The following is an 11843-nucleotide window of genomic DNA, read 5'->3' on the forward strand; positions in this document are numbered from 1 at the left end:
CCAGCTACTTGGGAGGCTGAGGCAGGAGAATCGCTTGAACCCAGGAGGCAGACGTTGCAATGAGCCAAGATAGTGCCACTACACTCCAGCCTGGGTGACACAGTGAGACTCCATCTTAAAAAAAAAAAAAAAAAAAGAGAGATGTCTAGTAAGCTTGAGATGAAGGGACCTTGCAAACTTACATTGTTTAGTTTGTATCTGTATTTTTAAAGAAAAAATGTACATCTGGTTTGAGTAAGCACCTCGAACTCAAACTCCCCACCTCAGGTGATCCACCCACCTTGGCCTCCCAAAGTGCTGGGATTACATGTGTGAGCCACCGTGCCTGGCCTAAGTAAGCACCTCTCTTTGGGCCTTCCTTCTCTCAACTCAAATAGTATTTGGGCTAAATGATGGCTGAAATCTCTTTCAAAACTTCATTCTAGGTCTAGCAAATAAATACACCTCTGGATGTTTCTTGTTAGCCAGCCTTAAAGAGTTTCTTCAAGTTGCCAGGCACAGTGGCTCATGCCTATAATCCCAGCACTTTGGGAGGCCAAGGCGGGCGGATCATAAAATCAGGAGATCGAGACCATCTTGGCTAACACAGTGAAACCCCGTCTGTACTAAAAATACAAAAAAAATTAGCTGGGTGTGGTCGTGGGCGCCTGTAGTCCCAGCTACTCAGGAGGTTGAGGCAGGAGAATGGCATGAACCCGGGAGGCGGAGCTTGCAGTGAGCCGAGATCACACCACTGCATTCCAGCCTGGGTGACAGTGGGAGACTCTGTCTCAAAAACAACAAAAAAGAGTTTATTCAAACTCAAATAGAATGGGCATTTAGTATATACTGTGCCCAAAATGTTCCCAAGACAGTCCTAATACCCCATCTGCCGTGAAGCCCGTTCTGTGTGCCAGGCCCCATGAAGCCCATTCTGTGTGCCAGGCCTTGGCACTAAGCCCTGTACCTGTGTCTTTTAAAGCCCCAGTGTTACTGTGAAGTATTTTCTCTGCTTTTTCAGATGAGGTTTAGTCACTTGCCCAAGGTTCCACAGCTAGTTAAAAAAAAAACAGAAAAAACTGGGATTCAGGCCGGGCGCGGTGGCTCAAGCCTGTAATCCCAGCACTTTGGGAGGCCGAGACGGGCGGATCACAAGGTCAGGAGATCGAGACCATCCTGGCTAACCCAGTGAAACCCCGTCTCTACTAAAAAATACAAAAAACTAGCCGGGCGAGGTGGCGGGCGCCTGTAGTCCCAGCTACTCTGGAGGCTGAGGCAGGAGAATGGCGTGAACCCGGGAGGCGGAGCTTGCAGTGAGCTGAGATCCGGCCACTGCACTCCAGCCTGGGCGACAGAGCGAGACTCCGTCTCAAAAAAAAAAACAAAAAAAAAAACTGGGATTCAGAGTTCAATCTATCTGATTCCAAACTCTATGTGTGTCTCTGGCATACTAGGCTACCATCTATTAACTGAATACATGGTCTGCTTATCTGCAGGCAGACCCCATAAACCCACTAAGGTTCTAACTCTGTTCAGAAATTTTAAATTATTTTTCCTGATTTAGCTTTTTTCCCTCATGCCATGTTAGTCACATCCAGTATATTTTAATGTCCTGGGTGCTGCTGTGTTTCATCCTCCTAAGTTTTTTTTTGTTTGTTTTTTGTTTGTTTTTTAGCGAAATGCATCCATTTATGATGCCACTGCAAATACGATTTTGTAGTATGGTGGCTTTTCATAGTATTTTCTTAACGTTATTTAGGAAGGATAGAGGAACTGGTTTTAAACAGTAGGCATTGAAAAAATGTGGATGCAGCTCAGTGATAAATGTTTTTAAATTTTCATTGAAATTCTTTTTTTTTTTTTTTTTTTTTGAGACGGAGTCTCGCTGTGTCGCCCAGGCTGGAGTGCAGTGGCGCTATCTCGGCTCACTGCAAGCTCCGCCTCCCAGGTTCCCACCATTCTCCTGCCTCAGCCTCCCAAGTAGCTGGGACTACAGGCGCCCACCACCACGCCCGGTTAATTTTTGTATTTTTAGTAGAAACGGGGTTTCACCATGTTGGCCAGGATGGTCTCGATCTCCTGACCTCGTGATCCGCCCGCCTCGGCTTCCCAAAGTGCTGGGATTACAGGCGTGAGCCACCACGCCTGGCCATTTTCATTGAAATTTTTACTTTAGATTTGGTGCAGTAGCTCACACCTGTAATCTCAGTACTTTGGGAGGCCAGGGCAGCAGAATCACTTGAGCCCAGGAGTTGAAGACCAGCCAGGGCAACAAAGTAAGACCCATCTCTACAAAAAATTAAAAAACTAGCCAAGCATAGCAGCACACACTTACAGTCCCAGCTTCTCGGGAGGCTGAGACAGGGAGATCACTTGAGCCGAGGAGGTTGAGGCTGCAGTGAACCTTAATCATACCACTGCACTCTAGCCTAAGTGGCAGACCAAGACCCTGTCTCAAAAAACAAAAAACAATTTCTTTTACTTATTCTAAGTCCTTGATTTTTATTTCTTGGTTAGAGTGGAAAAGACAGAAGGATATATATCCAAACTTAACTTCTTTTTTTTTTTTTTCCTTTGAGACAGAGTCTCACTCCAACACCCAGACTGGAGCACAGTGGTGCAGTCACAGCTCACTGCAGCCTCAATTTGCCAGACTCAAGTGATCCTCCTGCCTTAGCCTCCCAAGTAGCTGGGACTACAGGTGTTTGCCACCACACCCAGCTAATTTTTATATTTTTTATAGATATGGGGTTTCTCCATGTTATCCAGGCTGGTCTGGATCTCCTGGGCTCAAGCAGTCCACCCACCTCAGCCCAACTCAGCATCCCAGAGTGCTAGGATTACAGGCATGAGCTGCTGCTCCTGGCCCCAGCTTAATTTCTTTTTTTTTTTTTTTTTTTTTTTTTGGAGAGGAGTTTTACTCTTGTCGCCCAGGCTGGAGTGCAATGGCATGATCTCAGCTCACCGCAACCTCCGCCTCCCAGGTTCAAGCAATTCTCCTGTCTCAGCCTCCCGAGTAGCTGGGATTACAGGCATGTGCCACCACGCCTGGCTAATTTTAGTATTTTTAGTAAAGACGTGGTTTCTCCATGTTGGTCAGGCTGGTCTTGAACTCCCAACCTCAGGTGATCCATCCACCTTGACCTCACAAAGTACTGAGATTACAGCCAAGTGAGCCACCGTGCCCAGCATAATTTCTTTAAGCTTTCTAGGCCACTGAATCTGTACCAACTTGTACTTCTGACTTGCTTAGATGTGTATAATTTTAGAAGATTGAGTTCATAACAATATTGCCTATTTTCTTAATTTGTTGTTCACTTGTGAATTTACAGCCACAGCCTCCTATATTGAGGAAGATGATGTTAATAATTACTCTATCCATGATGTAGTAATGCCTTTGCCTGGCTTTGATGTTATCTACCCAAAGCATAAAAGTAAGTTCCCTGTATGGGGTAAATAGTTAAGTTTAACATAACGAAGCTACTATTTCAAACATATATAATCTTTGGTTATTTATGACAGTCTCCCAGAAAGGGATGCATTCACATGGATAATTTAAATTAAGAAACTCTACCTCTGAATCTAAAATGAAAATTGAAATTATAAAATAAAATAAATAGGCCCGGCGCGGTGGCTCACGCCTATAATCCCAACACTTTAGGAGGCTGAGATGGGTGGATTGCTTAAGCTCCAGAATTCGAGACCAGCCTGGGCAACCTGGCAAAACCCCGTCTCTACTAAAAATACAAAAATTAGCCGGGCTTGGTGGTGCGCACCTGAGGTCCCAGCTACTTGGGAGGCTGAGGTGGGAGGATGGCTTGAGCCCAGCAGGCAGAGGTTGTGGTGTGCCGAGATCACGCCACTGCACTCCCGCCTCGGCGACAGAGCAAGACTCCATCTCAGAGAAAAAAAAAAAAAGCGGGGGAAAGGGGAGATTTGTTAGGGAAACTGGCCTACTTGATTGTGGAGTTGAGAAGTCCCACTATAGGCCATCTGCAAATGGGAGAACTGGGAAAGCCAGCAACATGGTTTAGTCCAAGTGTGAAGGCCTCAGAATCAGGGAAGCCAATGATGTAACTCTTAGTTGGAGGTCAAAGACTTGCGACCTGGGGAACCAATGGTATAAGTCCCAGAGTGCATAGGCCAGAGAATCTGGAGTTGACATCCAGAGACAGGCGAAGAAGGGCATCTGGCTCTGGGAAGGAGAGGGAGAGAATTCACCCTCCTCAGCCAATTGGAGGTGTGCGCCCACCTTGAGGGCGGATCTTCCCCACTCTGCCCACCAACTCACATGCCAGTGTCCTCTAGAAACACCCTCACCAACTCACCCGGCACAGTCCGGTCACTCTAATCAAATGCCACACCACCTGGATTTCCCTGTGAGAAGGCTGAGCTCAGTGCCTACTGAAGCACTGAAAATAAATCATGTTTTACTAGCTGTTGGGGTCTCCCTTACCGCAGTCAAGTTAACACCCAAAATCAACTATCATAAAGAAGAAAACATTGTTTTCCTCTACTCTCTTAAACCTTTTGGGATCAGGCACTTTGCCAGTACCAGTTAGAACATAAATTCCGCAATGCCTCTGACAAAGCCGTTCATGAAAACCCTGTAGCCAGGATGGCCATTTGTAGACCGGATGGGTGATATTTCAGGTTTCTGGGTATGTAACACATGCACACCTGGTAACTGACAGTGCTTGATTGAGGGATCCCTTTTGTCCTTAGTGTGTGGTGAGGGACCCTGTTCTAGCCAATATTTTTTATGAGTGACTTGAACAAAGAAATTTGCTTGTTATATTTACAAATTGTGAAAAATAGTCAATATTAAGTATATGAAAAATAAGTATTCAAGAATTGCATAATATTCTATTGTAATATTTTAAAAACACAATTTCAGTGTATTTGCATTTATCCATCCAATAATTTATCCAATATGTATGACACTTCATATTCAATGTCTTATATTAGTTAATGAGTGGAAGACTAGCAAAAGTTGTAATAGAGGGGCAAGTTTGCAGTAAATAATTTAGTAAGATGTTAAAAAAAAAAAAAGAACTGCAGAAGGCATTTAATAGGAATGAATGTAAATTCCCACATTTATGCCCAGTGATCAAATGCCAATAGAAAAGGCCCAGTTTGATAGTAGTTTGTATAAGAAGTTTAAAATATCTGGAGTTGCTATTATATATGAGCCTGTTACCCTGGGGCAGATAAAAGGTTTGTGGGAAATACAGAAATGTTAAAGGAGAGACAGCTAAGGGAAGCATTGTTTGGTCTAGAGAAGATATGGCTAAAAGATCCAGTACTTATGACTATATGTCGAAGAGGACAGTTAATCCACTGTGTTCCAAAGCGTCAACAGAAGTTATAAGAAAATGGATTTCAGCTTGGAATAGGAAGAACTTTCTAATAATTGCATGCCTCACAAAGAAGTATTTCCCCATTGACTGTGCAAGCAGAGGCTGGAAAACCGTCTCTCTTGAGTGCTATAAAAAAGATTCTACATCAGGTGCGCGGGTGAGGCAGATGGTTTCCCAAGGTCCCTTATTTTTATACATTTATTTATAACTGCCTCTTCCAGAGAGAGTTTGAAGTCTCTGTATATGGTGTCTTCCAACTCTCAGCCCATATAAAATGTAGTTTAGCAACTTTGGATGAAATGGCCTTTTGTAGTTGGCTTGGGAACCTTACACCACAGGTCCTGTGACTGGTTGCAAAAATAACTTACAAATTGGCCAAACCAAAGCTCAGTACACCCTGTAGTCCTAGTTACTAAGTCACTAAATTTTGATTCCAGGGAACAGATTTTGGATTATAAATTAAGATGACTAATTTTATTAGGGCAGTCTAACTGAACTTACATGTTACTCTATTTATAATCTAGTTCAGGATAACTTGACTGACAAGCTGCATTTCAACTAACTTTTTGTATTTTATATTAGTTCAAGAAGCCTACAGGGAAATGCTCACAGCTGACAATCTTGATATTGACAACATGAGACACAAAATTCGAGATTATTCCTTGTCAGGGGCCTACCGAAAGATCATTATTCGTCCTCAGAATGTTAGCTGGTGAGTAATCATCTGGAATGAAATAGAACTGAATTACCATGTAAGTTGTAAGCTTTTGCTTCACTTTATATAGAGTCATGTACTGCACAAAGAATTTTCAGTCAATGACAGATTGCAAATATGATGGTGGTCCCATAAGATTATAACACCATATTTTTACTTACCTTTTTTTTTTCTTTTTTTTTTTTTTTTTTTTTTTTTTGAGACGGAGTTTCACTCATTACCCAGGCTGGAGCGCAATTGGCGCGATGTTGGCTCACTGCAACTTCTGCTTCCCAGGTTCAAGCGATTCTCCTGCCTTAGCTTCCACAGCAGCTAGGATTACAGGCACCTGCCACCAGACCCAGATAATTTTTGTATTTTTATTAGAGACAGGGTTTCACCATGTTGGCCAGGCTGGTGTCAAACTCCTGACCTCAGATGATCCTCCTGCCTTGGCCTCCCAAAGTGCTGGGATTACAGGCGTGAGCCACCACACCTGGCCTTACCTTTTTTCTTTTTTCTTTTCTTTTTTTTATCTTTTCTTTTCCTTTTCTTTTTGTTTTTCTTTCTTTTTCTTTTCTTTTCTTTCTTTTCTTTTTTTTTCCTTAATAGAGACAGATTCTTTCTCTGCGCCCAGGCTGAAATGCAGTGGCATAATCATGGCTTACTGCAGCAGCCTCCAACTCCTGGGCTCAAGGAATCCTCCCACCTCGGCCTCCCAAAGCATTGGGATTATGGGCATGAGCCACCATGTTTTCTGTGTTTAGATGCACAAGTACTTAACCATTGTGTTACGGTTGCCTGCAGTATTCAATACAATAAAATGCTGTATAGGTTTGTAGCCTAGGAGTAGTAGGCTGTACTCTATAACCAAGGCATGTAGTAGGCTATACCATCTGTGTTTGTGTAAGTACATTCTGTGATGTTCACATGGTGATGAAATTGCCTGACAAGGGTTAGAACGTGTCCCTGTTGTTAAGCAGTGCATGACCATATTTTTTGGTGCTTACAACCCAGCATGTAAGTGTTTCATAAGTGTTATTGTTATTATTACTATTGTTAACACTACTGCTACTACTTTGTATTTTTCAAATTATCAAGAAGTAAATGAAGCTAAACTGGGCACAGTGGCTAACAAGTAAGCCCAGAGACTCGGAGAGGCTGAAGCAGGAGGATTGCTTGAGGTCAGGAGTTTGAGATGAGCCTGGGCAATATAGTGAGACCCTGTCTCTAAAAAAAGAAAAGAAATAAAGCAGCCTGTTTTGAATATAAACAGTTATGGAAAGTGAGTTCATTTACATTTTGTTGGCATCACTGAATTATTGAAGAAATGTGTACACAGTTAACTTTTTTCCTATTTCTAAAAACTTAGATTTGCTTACAGAGCTATCCCTGAGCAAATTGCCTTACTTAGGATTAGCTGTGAGTTCCAAACACTGCTCTGGTTGTTTTAATATCATGTTTCTAGAGAGGAAAAGATACTTGCATTCGTTTGTTTAAAAATACTTTATTGGGAGCCCAAGGTGGGAGGATCACTTGAGCCTAGGAGTTTGAGACCTGCCTCTGCAACATAGCAAGACCTTCTCTACAAAAAATTACAAAAATTAGCCTGGTGTGATGGTGCACACCTGTAGTCCCAGCTGTTTGGGAGGCCGATGTGGGAGGATTGCTTGAGCCTAAAAGGTCGAGGCTGCAGTAAGCTGTGATCACGCCACTGCCCTCCAGCCTGGGTGACCAAACGACACCTTGTCTCAAAAACAAATTTTAATACCCAGTATTATCTAAAGCTTTATTTGATAATTTTAAAATGAAATCCTAAACTAGTTGCCTATTGCCAGGAAATTACTTCATTCCCTATTTCCTTCTCTTCTCCATCTCTCTTCCCTCCTCTTCTCTGGATTACAAGCAAGAGGTCCACATGGTAGCACTTTGTCTTCCCCACTCCAGAGAACTGTTCCTCCTTAGTAACAAGCTGTTGTTGGTTGTGGCACCCACTCTGCAGAAAACGTAAATGCCATAATAATTTGATCACAGCTGTACAAAGTGAAGTGTACTGCTTCTCAATTTAAAAAGAATTGTCGGCTGGGCACGGTGACTCATGCCTGTAATCCCAGCACTTTGGGAGGGCAAGGTGGGTGGATCACGAGGTCAGGAGATCGAGACCGTCCTGGCTAACACGCTGAAACCCCGTCGCTACTAAAAATACAAAAAAATTAGCCGGGTGTGGTGGTGGGCACCTGTAGTCCCAGTTACTTGGGAGCCTGAGGCAGGAGAATGGCGTGAACCCAGGAGGCGGAGCTTGCAGTGAGCCAAGATTGCACCACTGCACTCCAGCCTGGGGGACAGAGCGAGACTCCATCTAAAAAAAAAAAAAAGAAAAGTTGTCAGTTGTACATTTTAAAAATTTTAATTATTAATATAAAGAGATGGGGTTTCGCCATGTTGCCCAGGCTGGTCTTGAACTCCTGGGCTTAGTCAGTCATCCCACCTTGGCCTCCCAAAGTGTTGGGATTAGAGGCATAAGCCACCATGCCTGGCTCCAGTTGTACGTTTTAAAATAACTAATAGAATATAATTGGATTGAGTTGGGCACAGTGGCTCATGCCTGTAATCAGCACTTTGGGAGACTGTGGCGGGTGGGTCACCTGAGGTCAGGAGTTTGAGACCTCCCTGGCCAACATGGTGAAACTCCATCTCTACTAAAAATACAAAAATTAGCTGGGCGTGGTGGCAGGCACCTGTAGTCCCAGCTACTTGCGAGACTAAGGCAGGAGAATCGACTGAACTCAGGAGGCAGAGGTTGCAGTGAGCCAAGATCGTACCACTGCACTCCAGCCTAGGTGACAGAGTGAGACTCCATCTCAAAAAAAAAAAAAAAAGTATGTGTGTGTGTGTGTGTATATATATATATATATATATGCAAAACTTATGTATAAAATCTGGCCCTGCTCTGTTATTCAAGAGTCCTAACTATAATTATTTACAGTAAACTTATGTGTTTTTCTTGCTAAACAAATGATGATGAATGGCTTAGTACCTTTTATGAAAGTTCACATTCATACTTACCTTTATTCGTATGTTTTGAAGGGAAGTCGTTGCATATGATGATCCCAAAATTCCACTTTTTAACACAGATGTGGACAACCTAGAAGGGAAGCCACCACCAGTTTTTGCTTCTGGTAAGTTTACTCAGTCATCAGCTCTGTATTGACTTTGAAATGTTTCATTAAACAAAAATGTAATTTTTTTTTGAAAACTGCTCTTATAAGCATTACCACCACCCATGATTTCATTGTTGTTTTATGACCTTACTTTCACAATTATGACTGGAAGTTAATAATTAAAACCAGTAAATCCTCCTGAAAACAAATGCATATTATAGATGGTTGTGATGTTAGGTGATGGAGTGTTTCTTCCCATGCCCCACAGGGAGTTACCAAAGGTGAGTGAAAATTCAGGAAGAGTCTAAAACATTAAATTGGTGGCTGGGCATGGTGGTTCACCTGTCATCCCAGCAGTTTGGGAGACCGAGACGAAGGGATGACTTGAGGTCAGGAGTTCCAGACCTGCCTGGCCAACATGACGAAACCCCATCTCTACTGAAAATACAAAAAAAATTAGTCAGGCGTGGTGGTGGGCGCCTGTAATCCCAGCTGCCCAGGAGGCTGAGGCAGGAGAATTGCTTGAACCCGGGAGGTGGAGGAGGCTGAGGCAGGAGAATTGCTTGAACCCGGGAGGTGGAGGCTGCGGTGAGTCGAGATCACGCCACTGCACTCCAGCCTGGGCAACAGAAGGAGACTCTGTCTCAAAAAATAATTAATTAATTAATTAATTAAATTGGCATTCTCATCATCAAATTCTCATTCTGTTTTTTCCCAGGCCATAATGTATTATTATTTTTTTAACTTCACATGCATTTCTCTTTTGTGTTCTTCTGTCATCTGCCCTTTTGTGAAAGTTCCCGGGTAGAATTTCTGTAACCTTTCAGCAGGTTCACACTCACAGATCTCTTACTTCCATGGTCTCATTCTCTGAGGCCCCCTGGGAAGTGGAGTCTAAGGAAAGCAGCACAGTTCTTTGTATTTGCTTAGAGATTATGTGACTCTCGCCGGTCTGTCTGCAGCTGCCTTCATTTTCTGACTGTTTTCTTCTTTCTTGCCTGGCAGAAGGCAAATACAGGGCTCTGAAAATGGATTTTTCTCTACCCCCTTCTACTTACGCCACCATGGCCATTCGAGAAGTGCTAAAAATGGATACCAGTATCAAGAACCAGACGCAGCTGAATACAACCTGGCTTCGCTGAGCAGTACCTTGTCCACAGATTAGAAAATGCACACAAGTGTTTGCTTCCCGCTTCCCTGTGCATTTTTGTCTTAGTTCAGACTCATATATGGATTTCAAATCTTTGTAATAAAAAATTATTTGTATTTTTTTAAGTTTTTATTAGCTTAAATAAATAATTTGCAATATTTGTACATGTACACAAATCCTGAGGTTCTCAATTTTAGCTCAGAATATAAATTGGTCAAAATATACTTCAGGTGCTTAAATCATAGTACAGTGTCAGCTTTACAATAAAAAAAGGACTTTGGTTTAAAGTAGCAGATTTAGATGTTGCTACACTCTCAAAAGACAGCAGGAGTATTTGACACATCTGTGATGGAGTATACAACAATTCATTTTCAGAGCAAATGCAACAAAACAAATCTGGACTATGGATAAATAATTTGAGAGCCACCACCCACAAATATAAATACAGTACTCATGCTGATTTAAATGATTTATTATCTACAAATTTATAAACAAAAAGTGATTGTCATTATCCTGCTTATGTACTAGATTCAGGCAAGCATTATAGACTTTTTAGTTGCAGTGGCTTTTGCATTTATATTATCAGTGCCTTGCAGGAACATTGCATTGATAGGCGCTTTTTCTTTCTTCTTTTTTTTTTGAGACAGGATCTCACTCTGTAGCGCAGGCTGAATTGCAGTGCAATGCTGCAATCCTCAATCTTGCACTGCAGCCTTGACCTCCCAGGCTCAAGTGACTCTCCCACCTCAGCCTCCTGAGTAGCTGGGAGTACAGGCGCACACCACCACGCCTAGCTGATTTTTGTATTTTTTGTAGAGACAGGGTTTTGCCATGTTGCCGAGGCTAACTCCTGGGATTACAGGCGTGCGCTGTGCTGGCCAGGCTTTTTTTCTTAATGTAAACGTGTACAGCTGTTTTATTAGTTAAGGTCTAATTTTTACTCTAGGTGCCTTTTATGTTCAGAACTCTTTCCACTGGACTAATATTTGCTCAAAAATAAATAATGGTAGAGAAGAAAACTATAAAAATGGACAAGGGCTTCTTCTATCAGTAGCGTTTCCCCTTTGTCACCAATGGCTTTGGTATTTCCATGTCTGGCATTGCATAAACTTCTCTAGTGTGAAAGGATAAATATGCCTTTCTAAAGTTGTATATCATAATTGTATCAATTTTTATTTTCTATGATTTCTAGAAACAAATGTAATAAATATTTTTAAAATCTCCTTTCTACTGGTTATGTAAATAAATCAAATAAATATATCAAAATGAATGCAGGTAAGAATATTGACCTTGACTAAAGGTAAGGAACTAAATGAATGAGGGATCCTCATCAGAAGTGGTGTTGACGCCAAAATGTGTTGTGATCAGCTGTGAAGTATGAGGATAATCTGAGTCAAATGCTATGAATAATTGACTGTGTTGGACTGGACTGCAGGTTATTCTTACATTGGAATCACTCACTCACCTTCCATTGTGCTTTATGGAGTAGAAAAGAAAGG

At 42.2% G+C, this 11843-nt stretch overlaps 1 protein-coding gene across 4 annotated transcripts in view; it reads left to right on the top strand.

Moving 5' to 3' along the window:
• PUS7 (pseudouridine synthase 7) overlaps positions 1-11619 on the top strand; it is a 67037-nt gene extending 55418 nt beyond the window's left edge. The window contains exons 12-15 of one of the 4 annotated variants that reach the window (XM_031665261.1): positions 3312-3413; positions 5922-6051; positions 9121-9212; positions 10200-11618. In XM_031665261.1, the coding sequence (XP_031521121.1) occupies positions 3312-3413; positions 5922-6051; positions 9121-9212; positions 10200-10336 (461 nt within the window). In that variant the 3' untranslated portion in view covers positions 10337-11618. Of the gene's footprint in view, positions 1-3311; positions 3414-5921; positions 6052-9120; positions 9213-10199 lie in introns of all 4 variants that reach the window. The other 3 variants (XM_031665258.1, XM_031665259.1, XM_031665260.1) reach the window with 3 other exon arrangements.
• The last annotated feature ends 224 nt before the right edge of the window (positions 11620-11843 follow it).

This window comes from Papio anubis, chromosome 4, assembly GCF_008728515.1.
Source record: "Papio anubis isolate 15944 chromosome 4, Panubis1.0, whole genome shotgun sequence".
In the NCBI taxonomy this organism is placed as follows: domain Eukaryota; kingdom Metazoa; phylum Chordata; class Mammalia; order Primates; family Cercopithecidae; genus Papio; species Papio anubis.